This window comes from Rutidosis leptorrhynchoides, chromosome 3, assembly GCF_046630445.1.
Source record: "Rutidosis leptorrhynchoides isolate AG116_Rl617_1_P2 chromosome 3, CSIRO_AGI_Rlap_v1, whole genome shotgun sequence".
In the NCBI taxonomy this organism is placed as follows: Eukaryota; Viridiplantae; Streptophyta; class Magnoliopsida; order Asterales; family Asteraceae; genus Rutidosis; species Rutidosis leptorrhynchoides.
In genome coordinates this window covers 124,237,838-124,260,242 of record NC_092335.1, presented here as the reverse complement: position 1 = coordinate 124,260,242, position 22,405 = coordinate 124,237,838, and the positions used below count along the sequence as shown (strand labels likewise).

The following is a 22,405-nucleotide window of genomic DNA, read 5'->3' as shown; positions in this document are numbered from 1 at the left end:
CCAAAGGGAGGCCTTTCGTGAAGATACCCGCAACTTGATGACGCGAAGGAACATGTAAGATTCGAACTTGACCACGTTCTACCTTTTCCTAAACAAAGCGGATATCTAACTTAATGTGTTTTGTCCATTGATGTTGAATGGGATTGTCGGACAACAAAATTGCACTGACATTATCACGAAAAACAATAGTAGCTTTGTGTATCGTTCGATTGAGCTCAAGAAGGAGATTGTGCAACCAACATGATTCGGACACAACATTGGCAACCTCTCTATATTCGGCCTCTGCACTTGAACGAGACAAAGTTGGTTAACGCTTAGACGACCAGGATATAAGATTATCACCAAGATAAACACATTAGCCTCATGTAGATCTCCGGGTGTCCGACAGCCAGCCCAGTCAGCATCGGTGGAGGATACTAAGTGAGTGGTAGGAGATCGAACCATATGTAGCCCATGATGCATTGTACCTTGAACGTAGCGTATAATTCGTTTGAGGGCATGCATGTGTATGTCATGTGGTGCATGCATATGGAGGCAAATTTGTTGTACCGCATGGGAGATATCCGGGCGTGTGAAAGTTAAATATTGTAAGGCGCCAGCAAGACTGTGAAACACGGTTGGATTGTGAAATAGTTGATCATCTTTGGATCCCTGTTTTGATTTGGTATCAACTGGTGTTTTGGATGGTTTGTATGATGTCATATCCGCTCGTTCTATTATTTCACGTGCATATTTGGACTGAATCAAAAATAACCCATTCGCGGTGTGTTGCACGGAAATACCCAAGAAGTAGCTTAACTTGCCCAAGTCTTTCATGGCGAATTCCTTGGATAAGTGTTGCATGATTGTTTCTCGCAAGATATCCAGGAAGTAGTCAATATAATATTGTCGACATATAGAAGCAAGTAGGCCGTGTCGCGTCCATTTTTGTAAATGAAGAGATAATGGTCACATTTACTGTGAGTGAAACCAAGTGTAGTGACAAAGTCGGTGAAACGTTGGTACCATGGTCGGGGTGCTTGTTTGAGACCGTAGAGTGATTTCTTTAGATAGCACACATAATCAGGATTTACAGGATCTCTGAATCCCATTGGTTGATACATGAAAACTGTTTCACTGAGATTGCCATGGAGAAAGGCATTTTTAACATCTAACTGTCGTACATCCCAAGAGTTTGCTAATGCTAAGCTGAGAACCACTCGAATTGTAGCGGGCTTGACAACGGGACTAAATGTCTCTGTTCAATCAATACCAACCTGTTGAGACCTGCCATCACCAACCAAACGAGCTTTATATCGCTCAAAAGACCCATCAGTACATAATTTATCTTTAAATATCCACATAGAATGCATAACATGCATATCATCAGTACGAGGTACTAATTTCCAAGTCCCATTTTTAATAAGAGCGCGAAACTCATCCGTCATGGCACGCTTCCAGTGAGGATCGTTAAGAGCCTCGCGAGGATTATAAGGAATCGGGGAAGGGGTCGTAGTAGCATGAAGATTAAACGGAGTTTTTTGGTTTATAGATACTGTCCATTTCACGAGTAGTCATGGTGCATGCTGGAGGTGGAGGAGTGAACTCAAGAGGAGTATTGGATGAGGAGGTAGAGGGAGGAATAGATGAAGACACATTTGGTGAATTTGTATGATTGGCGTTTGGGCTGGTGGGTGAAGTAGAGTTATTTGAAGAGTGTTGGGCTGAGGGTAAGGATTGGGCCGTAGGTGAGAACCCAGCAGAAACAGAAGGAGTTTGAGAGTGTGGAGATTGGACCAATTGGTCATTTGTGGAATTAGGTGGTGAGTTTTCTGGTGGAGTGGACTGGACCGAGGGTTGTGAGTGGGTCGGGTCGACATGCGGGACATCATGTGTTGGGTAGGCGAGTGGTAGCATGGATAAAGGAGTATGAAGAAAGTCATAGTTTTCTGAATGTAGTGGTTTGTAGAAGGGAAAATCATCTTCTTTAAAGAGAACATGTCTAGACAGAATAATTTTTCGAGATCGCACATGTATCCACGATGTGCGGGTGGATAACCGAGAAAGACACATGGAGTTGAGCGGGGTTGAAGTTTGTTTATAGTGGTGGAGGGAATTTGAGGGTAGCAAAGACATCCAAAAACATGAATATGGTCGTATTTAGGTTGGCAATTGTAGAGTATGTGAGTGGGAGAAAGGTACTTGAGTAATTTGGTGGGAAGGATGTTTAGTAAATATGTAGCCATGGAGAGAGCGTGGTGCTAAAATTTAGGTGGTGTTGAAGATTGAGACAGAATTGTGCGAAGAATGTTATTAATTGCACGGATTTTTCTTTCCGCCTTCCCATTTTGTGGAGACGTGTGAGGATAGGAGAAACGAAAAGAAATGCCATGTTGTTGACAGAATTTATGGACTGTAGAGTTGTTATATTCAGTTCTGTTATCACATTGAATTGTTTTAATGTTGATTGAGAATTGAGTGCTAATATATCTATGGAAGGTTTGGAATATGTGAACAACTTGTGATTTTTGTGCAATTGGGAATGTCCATAAGAAGTTAGAATAGTCATCTAAGAAAAAAACATAATACTTATGCCCAGCAGAACTGAGAACAGGTGAAGTCCAAATATTAGTATGAATTATTTCAAATGGAGACATAGTAGTAGAAGTAGAATCATGAAAGGGTAATTTGATATGTTTGCCAAGAATGCATGACTCACAAAAAAGTGAGTTTTATTACATGAACTTTTAATAGATTTATTATTGCTAAGAAAACAAAAAAAGTTGGCGCCATGATGACCAAGACGTCGGTGCCAAATATCTTGTGGGAAAACAGCAAGTGAAGTGGGACACTGGAGTTGTTGAAGAGCGGAAGGACTTAGTGGGTAAAGGTCCCCCGTGCTATTACATCTCATGAGGTGAATGCCCGTCCTGAAATTCTTAACAGTAAACCAAATGGATCAAAAGTTATAGCAAGATAATTATCGGTAGTTAAACGACGAACGGAAAGTAAGTTTCTGATAATGTTAGGAGCATGAAGAACGTCTTTTAAAAGAATAGGTTTATTTGAAAAAGGTAGTAGGTGTTTCCAATTCCACGGATGGGAAGTGTATTGTCATTACCAACGATAATTTGTTTCGAAGTGCTCAAATTAAAATAGGGAGAGAGAATATCTCGATTACCCGTCATGTTGTAATGACCCAACCCGATAACCAACCCTTTATCGTACACATTTTTTTTAAAACAGTTTCTGTCACAGTACGTTGGCGCGGCGCGCCAACCCATTGCGCGGCGCGATATTACGTATATTTTAAATCCTGAATCCAGTCCAGCAATCTGATATTCAAAGTTAGCCATATGGTGCGGCGCGCTACTATCTACACGTTTTCACATTTTGTCTAGAAGCTTTTTACCAAAATTCACCCAGACACGTTCCCATAACCCGTCACTTGTTTAAATCATTACAATGACACAAATTACATACTTTTTAAGTTTTCGGGACAACAAGATAAGTTTACAAAACCCCGGGACCACGTTGACCCATTTACTACCATAATGTAACAAAATCGCCCCGATTAACTTTAATACTCAAGGACACTAGAGCATGATGAATGGGAGTATGCTACCCAATCCTAATCGAGTCCTAAAGCACAGTCTTCTAGAGCAAACCACAAGCGATTAGTTCCCACGCTTACCCGAGCCGCCACCTAGCGAACCTATAAAATAAAGTCAACGAGAGGGTAAGCTAATGCTTGGTGAATGTAAAGATGCTATACACATACATATACGTAAAACGAGCACGCGTCACCACGCACAAGTAATAAACACATACCGCATCCGCATAGCAAAACGAGCTATATAAAACGTACCACCAAGCTAACACCACAGGATTAGCTACAACACAACATTATATATTTACGCAATATAACATACGAGCGACCCAAGCTTAACCCCTTAACCTCAAACATATGAAGGTTGGCCGAACTCCACACGCCTTAGTGAATCCGAACTTCACGCGACTCACTTCCTTCAAACAACTTGACTATAAGGTTGGTCGAACTTCGCGCACCATAATGAACCAGAACATCGCGTGATTCATACCTTAAGCCATTCATCACAATAGGGTTGGCCGAACTTCACGCGCCTTAGTGAATCCGAACTTCACGTGATTCACTACCCGAATCACCTCATCAATACAACAACAACAACGGGGTTGGCCCACCATACGAACGTGAATCCGTATAAGCACAAGATTCACTACCCCAAGGGTGGTAACCCAAAACGCACAAGCATAACACATGGACCCGAAGCACAAGGGGTCCATTCTCCCACACAAAAGTAGAGTAAACCCGAGCAAGGGTTACTCTACACACACGCACCCATCCTACGCATACATATGCATATAGTAAATTTACACTCACCTTGTCGCCTTGATGAATGTAAAGCCAAATCCGCAAACCGCCAATGGAATGTAACTATTCCATTTATCACATAACAAGCAACACAATTAGGGTGGATCACAAACCAACCCAAATTGACACTTAGTGCAATTTTGACCCAAATGCACTTCCAAGCACAAACCGTGCCCAAATTAACCAATAATCACTAACACTAGTGAAAATGGTCCTAATACGCCAATGAAACCAAATCATAAGAGTTAAACACTTGTCTTACCCAAATTGACACATAAACCCTAATTTTGATCCATTTCAAAATTAGTCTTCCAAATACACCCTAATGGGTTCTAATACTTCCATAATAACTAACACTAGTGATTATACCCAATTTACAAGTCCTAAACATGATTAATTCATCAACTAACCCCATATCCACCAACAACAACACTAAACTCGATTACTAGCTCCAAACTTCCATTAATGAGCTAAATGGGTTTTCTCAAGAACTTACAAGTACAAAACCCCCAATTTGAACCATAAACATAAACAATTAAATTCGAAGTTAGAGCTTACCATCACTACCAAAATGTAGCCAAGAACGAGATGAGCAACTTTAACACTTGAACTTTGGTGAGAATCCAACTTCTTCTTCTCCAAATCAAGCTCTATCTCTCTCTCTCTCTAAGCTCCTCTCTATCTCTAGATGTAAGTGTGTGAAAAGAGGTGAAATGAGGATAAGATAAGCATTGGGTCAGTTTTGTGGCTCAAAAACCGACCCTCGAGTGAACAGACCCAAATGCACCTCTAAAATATTAAAAACCATGATCCTGTCTGTCAGCAAGTTTTGCGTTAGACTTTTCCTGACACTTCTGAGGACACTTCCTGGCGACACTTTCTGGCGACACTTTCTGACGACACTTTCTGATGTATTAAATTCAGGGTGTTACACATGTGTGAGGAAGCTCCAATGTTCATGTACCAATTATCATTTGGCGAGTTAAGGGACATTGTGTATAGTGCTTAATCAATGTCAGTAGGTAAATACGATCCTATGTAACTATTAGAGGCAAATTGGGCTTGTCGTCGGGGACCCAATAATCCAGCGGAACTAGAAGGCATGTTGGGCCGAGTCCATGGGGCGGTAGGATATGGGCAAGGTGAGTTATAGTTGGCCCATGGAGAAGAAACAATGTTTTGGGCCCAAGGAAGTGGTAAGGCCTAATTAATATTTGGGGAGGTCCAGCTAGCATTCTGGTTCAAATTCCAATTACGGTAAAAAGAACGTGAACCAAATTGAGAAGCAGAATTACCAAATTAATTGTACTGGTGCCTTCCTCTACCATAATTGCCACCTCTCCCACTTCGATTATTCGATTATCAACTGCTACGATTGTTAGATGTTGACCCGCAAGTGTGATTATGGTGCTCACGATCGGTAAAAACCTGGTTGCGAGACTCTTGATTATCAGAAGTAGAGATCAACGCAATAGGGAGTGGATTCACATCAACGCAATAGTGGAGATATTCATCGACAACTAGCGGCTTCGGCTTTTGAGTGATTCTTCGAGGATAAGTTTGGAACGAGCATCACAGAAGGTTGGTAGTTTGTCCATTTGATTAATGTGAGTCCGAATCTGAGCATAGTTCTCGTTGAGTCCAGCCACTAGTTGTAGAACCAATCGATGGGTTCGACTTTGGCATCCACATCTGCTAGCTGATCAACAATCATCTTGAGTTGTTGACAGTAGGCGTCCATGTTGGGAAAATCGTCTAACTTGGTATTGACGAATTGATTCTCCAAGGCTAGGGATCGGGAATGCATATTGTCGTGGAAGACGCTTTTCAGCCTGTCCCATGTTTTCTTTGTGGTGATTTCTGGTTCCATTATAGTGTTCATCAAATCGAGTGACATAGTAGCATACATCCATTGTAAAACAATCGCATCATGGCGATTCCACAATTCAGGGGTAATAGTTTCTGTTTCTTTTCCTTTTGCAGAAGAGGGTAGTGTTTCGGAAGTGAGATGATCAAGCACATCGTGTGCTTTGCAATGGATTTTGAAGAGTTCGGAGCATGAGTTGTATTTTCTGGTGTCCAGATCAAGTTTGAATGGAACGAAGTGTTGTATTTGGTGTATTGGTTGAGCAGCTAGTTTGATGGGTTCGGTGGTCATGTTGTGAATGATGAAGAAGAATTGTAGAATAGAAGCAGGGTTGAGAAGAGAAGAATGCCGAGTATGAAGGAAATAGAGAAGGAATAGCAGGGTATTAGGCTGCTGATACCATATTAGAAGGTAATCTTGTGCCTTTCATTGATAATTATCAAGTATATTAATACAACGTATGGACTAACAGACTTCCTGATTTCCATAGATTACAATCTTTATAATTCTATCATATATACTTTGATCTCCTATTTATGGAGAATATACACCGTATAGTGTACAGCTAATAGTATGTTTAGGAGATTCTTGTAGGTTTAGATGCCAATGTTGGGAATTAGATAGAAGACAGTTCATTGGGTTTGTTTTGCTATTGAGGATGACTCACTTGTGATTTGCCTCATCTCTCAGGCCGGTCTTTTGTCGTCTCCAGGGTTATAATGAGTTTCATATTGTTTTTACCTTCAGTATATTGTTTCTACAGAGACTACTTCGAATGGTTTGTTAGATCCGTATTGTAGAAAATTTGTAGCAGTAGTGGCTTCAATGTGATTAGTTTGTTGTTTGTGTATTGTTTTGTTGTTATGTAGTTTTGTTTACAATGGTTTGATAGTGATATGTGTGACAAGTAGATCGTAGGATCTACCCATGTTGGTTGGCTAGAGTCAACAAGTGTATCACATACGATCATCGAATCACTTGTAATTTAATTTACGTTTTTCTTCTCTATAAAAACAAATTGGTTAGAAGATAGCAGTTTTTTTTTACCCAAAAACTATTTTCCGGTCATTGAATCCCAATAATAGCGTTGCCTTTAGGATGCGAGAAGGTGGTACGACCCTTATGACCATCAAAATTTTGATTAAGCTGGGAATGTGGTAACTTAAACGGAACATCACATGAGGATGTCCACTATTTTACTTATACGTTAAAATATATAACCATTGGAGGGGGCGGGGCTTAATGGGGGCTAACAAGGATCATGCTCTCCCGTAACATTTTAGTAAGTAGTGTACTTTATTGCCTTTTAAGTTACAGAAGTTTGCACTTTTGGATCAATTAAATTTAAATCCATAGGAAAAATATATGACTAAGTTTAAGTTCAAGGAAGTATTTAGTTTCAAACTTTACTAGCAATTTATCATGGGGTGTTAGGTAAACGTGAAAAACAAGTAATAGAATAACCTTATTAGCCTATGTATTTTTGAATAAAAAATACCCCTCTCTTTTTCTGTATTGAACAAGCAAAATCTTATTCATTTACCCGTTTATCAATTTACCTCATTCAGATTGTCTTCCCGAAAAATTTATTCAAGGTCCGCAACTAAACCATTGAATAACTTCTTATCTTTGCAATATTGTATGAACTCTGAAAACCTACATATGATAAATATTTTTATTAAAAACAACAAGGAGTTGACGTAATGGTAGTCACTCGCTTTTTCATATGGGAGGTAAAGGGCTCGACTTTCACTCGCTGCAAAAATTTCCTTGTTGTTACCCGCACATTTCATGGACCTTAAAGGTTGCGGATTTTTTGCGTTCGGGCATCACCCGAAAGGATTTTACCACATGTGATGCCCGTATGGATTCGTCGTGGAGTTTTCCTCTTGAAGGACTGTAGAATTGTAATGATTCGTATCAAGAAAATGATCGAGTGGTTGGGTGTCGACATTGCGTTTTGTGCTCCGTCAATGACTCTTAACCGCTGTTAAAAAAACATAAACATTTTAATTTGCTTGGAAAAAAATATTTTACTTACATTTTACCGATCCATATTGATTGTGCTACATTGTTAAACAACATGGATTCAATGCTTTTAAATTCTTACATTTATACTGGCACAGGCCACTCTCAATAAACCAATATAATTATTCAACATTAAATAGTGCATGCATTTGTTGATTTTAGCGTCGTACGTTCTTAATTACCACTTTTTAATCTTTTTTAACCAAATTTACTATCTACTGTAATAGTGTAATGACAGGTCGTCTCGCTATATTAATACGCCATGTTCGAAATATAAAAAATACTCTTATTAACGTTAAATTTATATACGAAGTAATAAATATAAAAATATAAATTAATACTAAAATATACTCGGTAGTTAATATCAGTTGGTACTAAAAAAAAGTAATACTCCATAAAAATTAGACCGTTATGGACGTTAGTACTAAACACAAAAAGATAAAATAAAAATGTAGTTCTAAAAGATTATTAATAGAAAAGAAGTTAATGTGCGATTAAATTATCTGATAAATTATGAGTTTTTATGATTCGGTGCTTGAAAAAAGTATAAATTAATGTATTTATTATACATGACTTTCAAAATTTAGGACCTTCAATAAACACAAAAAGAAAAAATAAAATGTAGTTCTAAAAGATTATTAATAGAAAAGAAGTTAATGAGCGATTAAATTATATGATAAATTATGAGTTTTTATGATTCGGTGCTTGAAAAAAAGTATAAATTAATGTATTTATTATACATGACTTTTAAAATTTAGGACCTTCAAAATTTAGGACTCTACTCGGCTTCACATTTTGTACATGTTGCTGGAACGCCTATGTGTAATGTAACTATACAAATTTTGATTACACCATTCCATTTTCGACAAAATTAGACTTTTTATTAACTTTATGTTTGTCACGATGAATAAAAAATGATTTTACTAATTAAGGAAAAAAGTCGAAGATAATGATTTGAAGTTGACTTGTAGCTCATACGTAACCATCAAGAACTGAAAGCTAATAAGAAACAAGGTTGATGGGTTGCTCTAACAACCGGATTGTATATAATGTAGAAAAAGACCCTTCAATAATTTTGTTTTGATTGATTCCAATCAACCAAATGAGTGATACAACTTTATTTTGGTAAAGGGTAATACCCGGTAAATATATAAAAAAAAAAAGAATATTTACAATAATGTCACAAAGAAACGGCAATGAGGCCCTCTCACGCCAACGAGCCAACGAGCATCAAACTACTCAAACAACCAAAACAACCGACACTAACCAGACTAAACGAACACAATTATGAAATCTTCCATGAAGCCTTCATATTCTGAGATTGAATAGAATCCTTCCATCGAATCGACATTAACTTCAAACGAACAGTTGAGAAAATAATTTCCATTAACTGATCACATGACCTTGCTTTCTTCTTGAATAACCTACAATTGCGTTCTTGCCATATAAAATACACCGACGCACCAAAAAGCAACTTAGCAACTATACACTTAGCAGACTTCTTATGAGGAAATTGCCCCAATATACTTGTGACATTCTTCCAATTCTCACTAAGAAGCTGAATACGGCTTCTAGCGTGGGTCCATACTTGAGCCGAGAAACTACACGCAAAAAACAAGTGGTCATGGCTATCTTGTTGGCCTGAACATAACGGCCACAAAAGATTCACATTCGCATTCATTTCCCACGGCGCTAGCTTGTCTTGCGTCTTCAATTTTCCCCCCATTAAAAGCCATAATAAAAATGAGTGTCTTGGGATACATTGAGCGTGCCATACAATGTCATACCAAGAAACGTTATTAGTTCTCAAACAAATCGATTCCCATGCTTTGCTAACCGTAAAAAGGCTCCATCCTCCACTATTATCCTTCCAAAAAATTTCATCACAAGCATCAGAAGGTTCAATGTGCAAGGCATTCTGGATAATCTGATATTGTTGAAGCCATTCAGTGGGCCATTGCCACGCACTATCAACTCACAAATTACTCACTTTATAATCCATACCAGCAGCATGAATCCTTCTACTCGGGATAAATTGTAAAATTGGTCCCTCATCAATCCATTTGTCATACCAAGCAGAGACTTTACTACCATCACCAATTTTGTACATGAAATACTTACGCACCTTATCACGAATAGACAGAATTTTTCACCAACCCCATGTAGCATCACTTGGAATCGAAATGACCCAAAAATTCATATCCTTGATACGATAAGCATGAACCCACTTGATCCAAAGGGAGTCTTTGTTGGAAAGCACCCGCCAAATATGTGTTGCCATAAGCGCAACATTCCACTCACTAAGGCGCTTAACTCCTAAACCACCTTCATTCTTAGGTTTACACACATCCTCCCATTTAACCTTACCTTTACCACGTTTTAGGTCCCCTTGACACCAAAGAAAACCACGCATAAACGCTTCAATCTCCCTGATAATTGCACACAGAAGAATGAACACCGATTGCCAGTACACTTGCATAAAGGTCAATACCGAAATAATTAGCTGAACTCGACCTGCAAAAGAAAAAAATGTATTCTTATTCTTCCAATCAGACAATTTCTTTTGAACACGTTCAACGAGAACTTTACAATCGCGGTAGAGCAGACGCGATGAAACTAGCGGAACCCCCAAGTACCTAATTGGAAACTTCCCTTCTTCAAATGGAAGTAATGATAAAATTTGATTCTTCATGGCTTGGGTTACATTAAAGAAAACGTTGTACTCTTTGGGAGATTTAGAACAAGGCCCGAAAAACTCTTGAAATCCTCCAACGCTTCTTAAATAACCTTCACTGAATCTATATCTGCATATGAAAATAAGAAGAGGTCATCCGTGAAACAAACGTTAATGATTTCTTGCCTTTCATGTGACAACCCGAAAATTTCCAACCAAATTTAAACTTTAATCTTTATATGTTTCCGACACGATAAGCAATATTTGTTAAGTAAATTTCAAGAATTTTAAACTATGTTTATACATTCATTCAACCTCGACCAAGTTCCAACGATTCACGAATCATTAAACGAATATGATTATATATGTATATATATTATAACTTGAAACGTAAACAAAATATTAGATTAAATACTTTATATGATTGTATCTGTTTCAAAATGTTTATCAATGGAATTAGAAGATAAGATCAAATGATTGAATTATCAGATATATTGAATTATGATTACAAGTCTCTGTTGAAAGGCCCACGTTGATTTGAGAAATCTTTCCATTTTAACAATATTCGGAAAATGGTAAAGTGATTTATAAATAAGAATAAATTGTCAATCATTGAGAACTAGACAAAGGATAGTGGAAGATTGAATCTCATAAAGACTCGATTGATCTATTTAGTTTCAAACGTACAAAAACGTTTTCAGTTTAAAAAGAACTTTATTATTAAAACGTATATAACTTTTATAAATATCTAGAACCACTTTTGACAACTCATTACTTAACTAGTATGATAAAGATAACGATATTTATATTTTATTTTATTAAATATATATAACGATTTAAATTAATATTATATATATTTATACGCGTATTATACGTACATAGTTTTATACTTTTACTATACTTAAACTTTACCTTTACTTTATTTTTACTTTACTTTAACTTTAATAATTCACTTTAATAATTCATACTTTAATAATTCACTTTAATAATTCATACTTTAATAATTCACTTTAATAATTCATACTTTAATAATTCACTTTAATAATTCATACTTTAATAATTAACTTTAATAATTCAAAAATCTATTATAAATAGAATTCAATAAGTTTCATTATTTCATAAAAACTTGAAAATATTTTTCTCTGAACTCTCTCAATCGATTTACATATATATATTTACTCCGTATTATTTCAAGATATTATTAGTATACATAAAATATTACGACGGAGTGCTGTCCGAGTGGTTTCGAAATTGTTTTTCGAGTAGGATAGGATTAAGGAAATTATGGGTTATAGCTATGGAGGTGATTGAGTATGGTTCATGGGTATGCTCGTGAGGTCAATATAGTGTTTATCATTTCTTGCGTCTACGTACCTTTCCTGCAATATTGAATCTCAATATTGATACGTGAGTACTCATAATTTAACTTTTACATACTAATAGTGTATCCCTGACTAGTGCTTGAGTATTTAGGATTATGCATGCTTGTACTTTTGATATTGCCCTTAGACAGGTTAGGTCTTGAATTAGTTACACTTGCGGTTGAGATAAGGTATAAGATATGCATGTCCTTGGAAAGCTAGCGAAAAAATAAGAACTTTTCCTTTAGATATCGAATGGTTTCGATGAACGGATTAGAAGTTATAATCAATTGAATTTTCGATATTTTTATTAAAAATGATTATTATTATCGTCGTTTTTATCGTCGTTCTAGTTTTATCTTATTATTATGATTATTATTATCTTTATCAATAAAAGGGATTTATCATTAAAATTTGTTATTTTTTTTATTATTACTATCGTTATTATCGTTAAAGTTATAATTAGTATTATTATTATTATCCAATTATTATTATTATTATTATTATTATTATTATTATTATTATTATTATTATTATTATTATTATTATTATTATTATTATCATTATTAATATATATCTCATTATTTAAAAATGGTTATTGTTATTGTTATTATTATTATTACTATATTATCATTAAGATAATTATTAGTATTATCATTAATAATGTTATAGTAACTATCATTATTAATATTAGTGTAATTAAAACAAATATTTTTAACACCTAATTATTTTGATTACTATTATTATCATTATTATGAACACGATATAAAAGACGATTAAAAGCTATTAAACAAAACGATTAGGAAATAATGAGTAAGAGTATCATGATGAAATTAAAATATTATAAGATATTGATTTAGATAAAATTATCGTTCTTATTATTTTTATCATTACTATTATTATTAAAAGTATCGTTAGTATTAAAACTATCATTTTAACAAAAATTATCATTTTAATTGAAATGTCATTGTTACTATAAAATATCATTATTATTATTTTAGATAGAATTATTATTTTAAAGATAATATTAAAAATTATCGTAAATATTAAAGTTATCATAATTAGAATTATCGTTTTATCATAATGTCATTTTAGTAATTATAAATATTGATATTTTTATAATAATAATTATTATTACAAAATAATACAACTTTTACTTACTATCATTATAGATATTATTTTATCAAATAAATATGTGATACAAACATATTTTACTACGTGTAATAACTTACTTTAATAATACCTATCATATTATCTTTATGATATTAAATGAACCCTATAAATTTTATTACTTAATATATATAAAAGTATATTTTATTATATAAATTTAATATAAATTTTATTTATTAATAAATAAATTATATTATTTACTCTAATAAATCTTTTAAAAATATTTAAAAATATAAAACGACAATATTTAAACTATATATTAATCATGTATAGATTTTTGGAAATTATTTTGAGTCAAATTTACTTTTGTTGACTTTTGCATATTAGTCTCGAGCATTAGGATTGTGGTACACTATGACTTGACCTAATTTGTTAAACAAATATTGACCAACACATAAATATATACAATTAATTTAGGTTCGTGAATCCGAGGCCAACCTTGCACTTGTTCAATGACGTTATATGTATTTTTACTACGAAATACAGTATGGTGAGTTTCATTTGCCTTTTTACCCTTTATATTTTTGGGACTGAGAATACATGCGCTTTTATAAATGTTTGACGAAATAGACACAAGTAATTGAAACTACATTCTATGGTTGAATTATCGAAATCGAATATGCCCCTTTTTATTAAAGTCTGGTAATCTAAGAATTAGGGAACATACATCCTAATTGACGCGAATCCTAAAGATAGATCTATTGGGCCTAACAAACCCCATCCAAAGTACCGGATGCTTTAGTACTTCGAAATTTATATCATGTCCGAAGGAGGATCCCGGAATGATAGGGAATATTCTTATATATATCTAGTTAATGTCGGTTACCAGGTGTTCACCATATGAATGACTATTTTTGTCTCTATGCATGGGACGTATATTTATGAGAACTGGAAATGAAATTCTTGTGGTCTATTAAAATGATGGAAATAAATGATTATGATAAACTAATGAACTCACCAACCTTTTGGTTGACACTTTAAAGCATGTTTATTCTCAGGTGTTAAAGAAATCTTCCGGTGTGCATTTGCTCATTTTAAAGATATTACTTGGAGTCTTTCATAGCATATTTCGAAGAACGTTGCATTCGAGTCATTGAGTTCATCAAAGATTATTATTAAATCAATTTATAGTTGGATAGTGGATATTATGAAATGGTATGCATGCCTGTCAATTTTCAATGTAAAGAAAGTTTGTCTTTTAAAAACGAATGCAATGTTTGTAAAATGTATTATATAGAGGTCAAATACCTCGCAATGTAATCAACTATTGTGAATCGTTTATAATGTATATTAACGGGTCCTTTCAGTTGGTATCAGAGCAGTGGTCTTAGCGAACCAGGTCTGCATTAGTGTGTCTAACTGATAAGTCGATATGATACATTAGTGAGTCTGGACTTCGACCGTGTCTGCATGTCAAAAGTTTTGCTTATCATTTTGTGTCGAAAATTAACTACTTATCATCCTCAGGAAATTACCTGCTTATCATTTTTAGTTTAAGACACGTCTTGCTGCATTGATTGCATGAATAGTGTATAGACAAAAATTCATATCTTAGCATATCTGCTAAATCATATCTTATCGTATCTGTTACTTTAAACTTTGCCTGACATATCCCGCAAAGTCCTCCGTAATCTACGAAATCTTTTGATCTATATATATATATATATATATATATATATATATATATATATATATATATATATATATATATATATATATATATATATATATATATATATATATATATATATATATATATATATATTCTATGTAATTAGAATACCATCCGTTAGCTAAAATCATTTCATATTGAAAAAAAAAATCCTTTATCCAATCGTACGAAATGAAATTCGTCATCAGTTCAAGTCACTCAGATTCCAAAATGGAATCCCATTCAAGCTCCGAAAGCAGTGTGACCGGAATAGATCAACCAATCAGTCATCACCTATTCTGGATGAATTGGGGATGGGTTCGTAGCCTCCTCAATCATTGGAGACAAGAAGAAGGTGATCCCTTCCATCCACCACATTGCCCTCTTGACGAAGAACCTGAAGCACTTACCGACGAACCTGTCCGAAACACCATTTTCTCGCTCATTTCCAGAGTATCGCGTCACGATTATATATTACATCAAATTTTAGATTTTATTTATCCGCTTGTCCGAACCGACAATCACCCCGGTGTAATAGAAGAAGTCAACGAGCTTCGCGCTCGGGTAGTGGCTTTGGAGAATATGGTGCAGAGATTACAAACACCAGCAGCAGCATCAGCAGCATAATTAGTACCACCATCATCAACGCCAACAGTACCATTACCACCTCCAACCACAACCGCGTCGTAAACCTCAACTTCACAATCTGTCCCACGAGCATCAACGTCATACGCACCATAGATACCAAGGAGTACCAACAACAATAACTGACGAAGTATTAATTCATAACTTCATTGGAGAAACATTCCGCGGTGATTATGTAATCTCTAAAGTCTTAGAGATTATCTAATCTAGCCCTAACCATAAATCAGTTAAGCGAACCAAAATGATAGAAGGAAGAGTAGAAACCCTGACAAAAATGGTGTGTGATTAACAAGCTAAACTTGCTTTACCAACAGCATCAACAGTACCGTCAGCGTTACCAGCATCGTCAGTACAGTCAACATCCGAATCAACAACACATATAACATCACAAACTCCGTCAGTTCAAGAATCACTGTGGACATCATTACGAATCAATAACGTGTATATTGTATCAACGAGTTATGAAGAATTAACTCATTCCCTCTGAAGAAATTATATGTATATTATATATATATATATATATATATATATATATATATATATATATATATATATATATATATATATATATATATATATATATATATATATATATATATATATATGGAAATAAATCTTTCCGTGCTAAGCTATTGTGTGTGAATCTTAACTACTCGGTTAATTCATATTACAAATATGCAATAATGTACGTCCTTCGGCCGCAACTTAACCAGCGTTAACTACAATCTCTGTCGCAATTCAACAAATTCCAATTCATAATAAATCAAGTATATATTTGATTTTACACTTTCATCATCGATGTACCCAAAACTTTTCAGATAACATCATTCGTACTTTGCAAAATTCACAAGAATTCCACGAACCGAACATCATACATCAACAAATAACGAAGTATTGATTCATAATTTCAATGTCATTAAAGAAATACTGCGTAAAAGTTATGTACTTTTTAAAGCCTTTAGGGATTATTCAATTCTAGTTTCAACCGTAAATCAAATGAGTTTAATTTAACATTAACTCATTAAATCTATGTTAAATCTGAAGAAAATATACATATATATATTTTCATAAAGACTGTAATAAAATTCTTTTGTACAAAATATTAATTGTGAATTTTTTTTTAACGGGTAGGTAATACCCGAGAGATATATAAATTCACAATTAATATGTTACATTCTTTGAATCTGATTCAGCAAATCATCCATTATACTCCCTACTTTCACAACAATATACATTCTTTTATATAAATCAAAACAACCATACTCATTCAAAATTTAATTACATATTCTAATTTTGAAATCTCAAAATTCAACTTGAGATATGACCAAAATCATCACTCTTAGATCCTTACATCTTTCACAAGCTATATTTTGACTTCAAAACTGTGTTAGAACATCAAATGTATGTTAACGATTACAATCTGTGTTCAAAACCTTCGAAAATTTCTGAAGACACTTCGAATGATGAGCAATCGAGATGATGATCCAACCACATGTTACCCACAGTTATGTACCCGAAAAACTCTTGAAACCAAAGTAAAAGTTTAAATAACGTATCCGCGTTAGATTCTTTGACATTTATTAGCAAAAATAACTTTGCAACTCCTATTCAAAGTAGCCAGTTTTGTCACAGCTCCAGCAAGTCAACTTTGACTTTTCAGTCAGATTAACCTTATTATAACCTTGAGATATACACCATCGTTACCAGGAAACCTTTTACATTCCACCACATTATTAGCAGATGTACCAACAACTTCATTACCCTTTGACTTTAGACTCTCCAAAAAGTCATTATAATTATTCATTGAAACCCCATCATTTACTCATTCGCATCTTGTAATGAGAATTGCCATACGAATCATTGAGAATTAGCAATTAGTATTTTGAAATCTCGCAGCATGTCTACGCCAACAGTTATATGTGTATATATAACGTCTGTCTTCTGGACTTAATTTGAATGTGAAGTTTCTGAAAAACACTCCGAACTACGAATTGGTTCTCCGAAAAAAAAAAAATGCTGATGGTGTAGCTAAAACTATAAACGACTTTAAACGGTAAAAGTCGGATGATAATGATGAAGTGTGCTGGCAAAGCGCAGAAAAAGAGAAGTTTTGGAACTGGAAAACGGATTGAGCAAAGTAGGAAGGAGGCTGTGGACAAATTACAAAGACTGAACCTGACTTCAAAGGATCCAAATGATTCAGTACCTGCTGAAGTCATTAACAAATATCTTGCTCCTGACTCTAAACCCCTGCGGACAATATTCTTCATCATCCTCTGATATTAGAAATTCTAAAATATCATCATATCTTTCATTATAAATATCCTCCATATTTCTGAAGATATTTTCTTAATTTTTCTTATTTGAAATCATTTACCTCTTCGCGCTATCTGTATTACATCATAAAAGAAACTATTTTAGTTTCTAAATTCTGAAACATTCAAGTTTAAAATAGGAATATTTTGAAGTAGTGTTGGGAACTGAAGCATGAATTAGTATAATATAATGACACTTGATCAATGTGATTATATTACAGTAAGTCATGCTGAGTTTCTAAATGGAACGTGATGATTCACAGATCATAACATCATCATGTGCCATGTTATACGACTCTTGTATTCTATTTAACCTCTAAAATATCAAGAAAATATTTCTTGATGATTCGGCCTTTCCAAGGTATTCTAGTAATTTGACAAGTCAAGATCGTGCCATCATAATTTCCTTCCTAGAACATTAACAATGTTCATTCCGAAATTCATATCTGTGAATTCTGGACCATTACAAGCGGTGCTTAATCGCAAGAAGAAGAAACAAAAGGACAAAACTCTGAAATAGACATTGGGGTATAAATTGCAGCAAATAAAAGAGAGCATTAACTGTGAATGATAATGATTATAGAAGACAGAAGCAGAGACTTTGAAATATAAGGGAACATATAAAGCCCGACGACAAACCAGAAATTATAAATCATATATATCGATGCATATAGCAATATAAAGACACGGGAGAACTAGAAACACTATAAACCCAAGAGTATAGTAGAAGTAAATAGATTCTTCCGGCGGTAGATGAAAAAGAAGAATGACCGATATGAAAGTTAGAAGTATATCGAGAATCAGAACTGGATGGAGCATATTGATGAATACTTTAAAATATGAGTTGAGGGGGAAAGAATAGAAGGTGATGAAACATGACTAGGAACTTAGAAATCAACAGATTTAACTCACACAATGGTGGAATAAGTGAATCAAACCCTCTAGTGAATAGGTTAAGTTTTTTTTTTTTTTTTTTTGATTAATTTAGTCAAACCACAACTAAATCAAGTGTGATTAGATAAACACCTAGAGCTATTATTTACCACCTGGGTGATTTGGACTGAGAGAGAATCGGAGGAGCTCACTAGATCTCAGTGTGTGTAACAAATGAGAGGCTTAACCTAAAATGAAGAACATAAGACTTTATATACCCCTGCTGTTGACTCACCCATACGATTCATTCATCACACGTACGAGTTGGCTTCATCAGCCGTACGGGTGATCACTCACTCGTGTCTTCTCATTTAGGTTGTAATTGTGACTTAGCTCAGCATCAACCGAGCGTATGAGCCTGTCAGCTGTACTAGTGAGGCTTCACTCGTATGTCTGACTAAGTCTAACATAGTCAAACATCTAAATCTCGTTCCTGCAGTTCCTATAACCACATACAAACACGGATAGGATAATAACGAGCAATCATGGTGGCCTGTAAATTGTTGTACCTGCAATGGACGTGGGTAGAAGTCTAGGGACTTGCATAAAATGCATCAACAGAAGGTGTGAGTTGTAAGGAAACGAAGGAGGTGAATTTATAAGAAAATCTCTGACAGAACAATTAAAATGGACGATCGCATTTAAAGCGGATCCTAATTCCCTTGATTACCGGAGAGTCAAATCTTATTAAGAAGATTTTCTTCAAATCCCTTGAAATCTGAGAATCAATCATATCTACGTCAAATGATAAGATGAATCTACACTTACTCATTTCACTCTTCTATGTTAGCTTCATTCGTACTCTTCATATAAATGGATTGTTTATCCAAATTATTCGCTGATGATAAAACTATAATTTTCAGCCCGTATGCATCATGAAAACATACTTATTATCATTCACGACCTTTCCACTCAAATTTCGGGACGAAATTTCTTTAACGGGTAGGTACTGTGACAACCCGAAAATTTCCAACCAAATTTAAACTTTAATCTTTATATGTTTCCGACACGATAAGCAATATTTGTTAAGTAAATTTCAAGAATTTTAAACTATGTTTATACATTCATTCAACCTCGACCAAGTTCCAATGATTCACGAACCATTAAACGAATATGATTATATATGTATATGTGTATATATATTATAACTTGAAACGTAAACAAAATATTAGATTAAATACTTTATATGATTGTATCTGTTTCAAAATGTTTATCAATGGAATTAGAAGATAAGATCAAATGATTGAATTATCAGATATATTGAATTATGATTACAAGTCTCTGTTGAAAGGCCCACGTTGATTTGAGAAATCTTTCCATTTTAACAATATTCGGAAAATGGTAAAGTGATTTATAAATAAGAATAAATTGTCAATCATTGAGAACTAGACAAAGGATAGTGGAAGATTGAATCTCATAAAGACTCGATTGATCTATTTAGTTTCAAACGTACAAAAAACGTTTTCAGTTTAAAAAGAACTTTATTATTAAAACGTATATAACTTTTATAAATATCTAGAACCACTTTTGACAACTCATTACTTAACTAGTATGATAAAGATAACGATATTTATATTTTATTTTATTAAATATATATAACGATTTAAATTAATATTATATATATTTATACTCGTATTATACGTACATAGTTTTATACTTTTACTATACTTAAACTTTACCTTTACTTTATTTTTACTTTACTTTAACTTTAATAATTCACTTTAATAATTCATACTTTAATAATTCACTTTAATAATTCATACTTTAATAATTCACTTTAATAATTCATACTTTAATAATTAACTTTAATAATTCAAAAATCTATTATAAATAGAATTCAATAAGTTTCATTATTTTATAGAAACTTGAAAATATTTTTCTCTAAACTCTCTCAATCGATTTACATATATATATTTACTCCGTATAATTTCAAGATATTATTAGTATACATAAAATATTACGACGGAGTGCTGTCCGAGTGGTTTCGAAATTGTTTTTCGAGTAGGATAGGATTAAGGAAATTATGGGTTATAGCTATGAAGGTGATTGAGTATGGTTCATGGGTATGCTCGTGAGGTCAATATAGTGTTTATCATTTCCGTTGCGTCTACGTACCTTTCCTGCAATATTGAATCTCAATATTGATACGTGAGTACTCATAATTTAACTTTTACATACTAATAGTGTATCCCTGACTAGTGCTCGAGTATTTAGAATTATGCATACTTGTACTTTTAATATTGCCCTTAGACAGGTTAGGTCTTGAATTAGTTACACTTGCGGTTGAGATAAGGTATAAGATATGCATGTCCTTGGAAAGCTAGCGAAAAATTAAGAACTTTTCCTTTAGATATCGAATGGTTTCGATGAACGGATTAGAAGTTATAATTAATTGAATTTTCGATATTTTTATTAAAAATGATTATTATTATCGTCGTTTTTATCGTCGTTCTAGTTTTATCTTATTATTATGATTATTATTATCTTTATCAATAAAAGGGATTTATCATTAAAAATTGTTATTTTTTTTTATTATTACTATCATTATTATCGTTAAAGTTATAATTAGTATTATTATTATTATCCAATTATTATTATTATTATTATTATTATTATTATTATTATTATTATTATTATTATTATTATTATTATTATTATTATTATTATTATTATTATTATTATTATTATTATTATTATTATTATTATTAGTATTATTATTATTATTATCATTATTAATATATATATCATTATTTAAAAATGGTTATTGTTATTGTTATTATTATTATTACTATATTATCATTAAGATAATTATTAGTATTATCGTTAATAATGTTATAGTAACTATCATTATTAATATTAGTGTAATTAAAACAAATATTTGTAACACCTAATTATTTTGATTACTATTATTATCATTATTATGAACACGATATAAAAGACGATTAAAAGCTATTAAACGAAACGATTAGGAAATAATGAGTAAGAGTATCATGATGAAATTAAAATATTATAAGATATTGATTTAGATAAAATTATCGTTCTTATTATTTTTATCATTACTATTATTATTAAAAGTATCGTTAGTATTAAAACTATCATTTTAACAAAAATTATCATTTTAATTGAAATGTCATTGTTACTATAAAATATCATTATTATTATTTTAGATAGAATTATTATTTTAAAGATAATATTAAAAATTATCGTAAATATTAAAGTTATCATAATTAGAATTATCGTTTTATCATAATGTCATTTTAGTAATTATAAATATTGATATTTTTATAATAATAATTATTATTACAAAATAATACAACTTTTACTTACTATCATTATAGATATTATTTTATCAAATAAATATGTGATACAAA

At 33.1% G+C, this 22,405-nt stretch overlaps 2 protein-coding genes across 2 annotated transcripts; both read right to left on the bottom strand.

Moving 5' to 3' along the window:
- Window positions 1–6,038: 6,038 nt before the first annotated feature.
- LOC139900357 (uncharacterized) lies at window positions 6,039–6,548 on the bottom strand. Its single transcript, XM_071883134.1, has one exon. It carries the CDS (start codon window positions 6,546–6,548, stop codon window positions 6,039–6,041), a length of 510 nt encoding a protein of 169 aa, XP_071739235.1.
- Window positions 6,549–9,570: 3,022 nt separating this feature from the next.
- On the bottom strand, window positions 9,571–10,395 carry LOC139900356 (uncharacterized). Its single transcript, XM_071883133.1, has 2 exons — window positions 10,358–10,395; window positions 9,571–10,252 (listed from the first exon to the last, which is right to left on the bottom strand). Exons 1-2 carry the CDS (start codon window positions 10,393–10,395, stop codon window positions 9,571–9,573), a joined length of 720 nt encoding a protein of 239 aa, XP_071739234.1.
- Window positions 10,396–22,405: the final 12,010 nt, after the last annotated feature.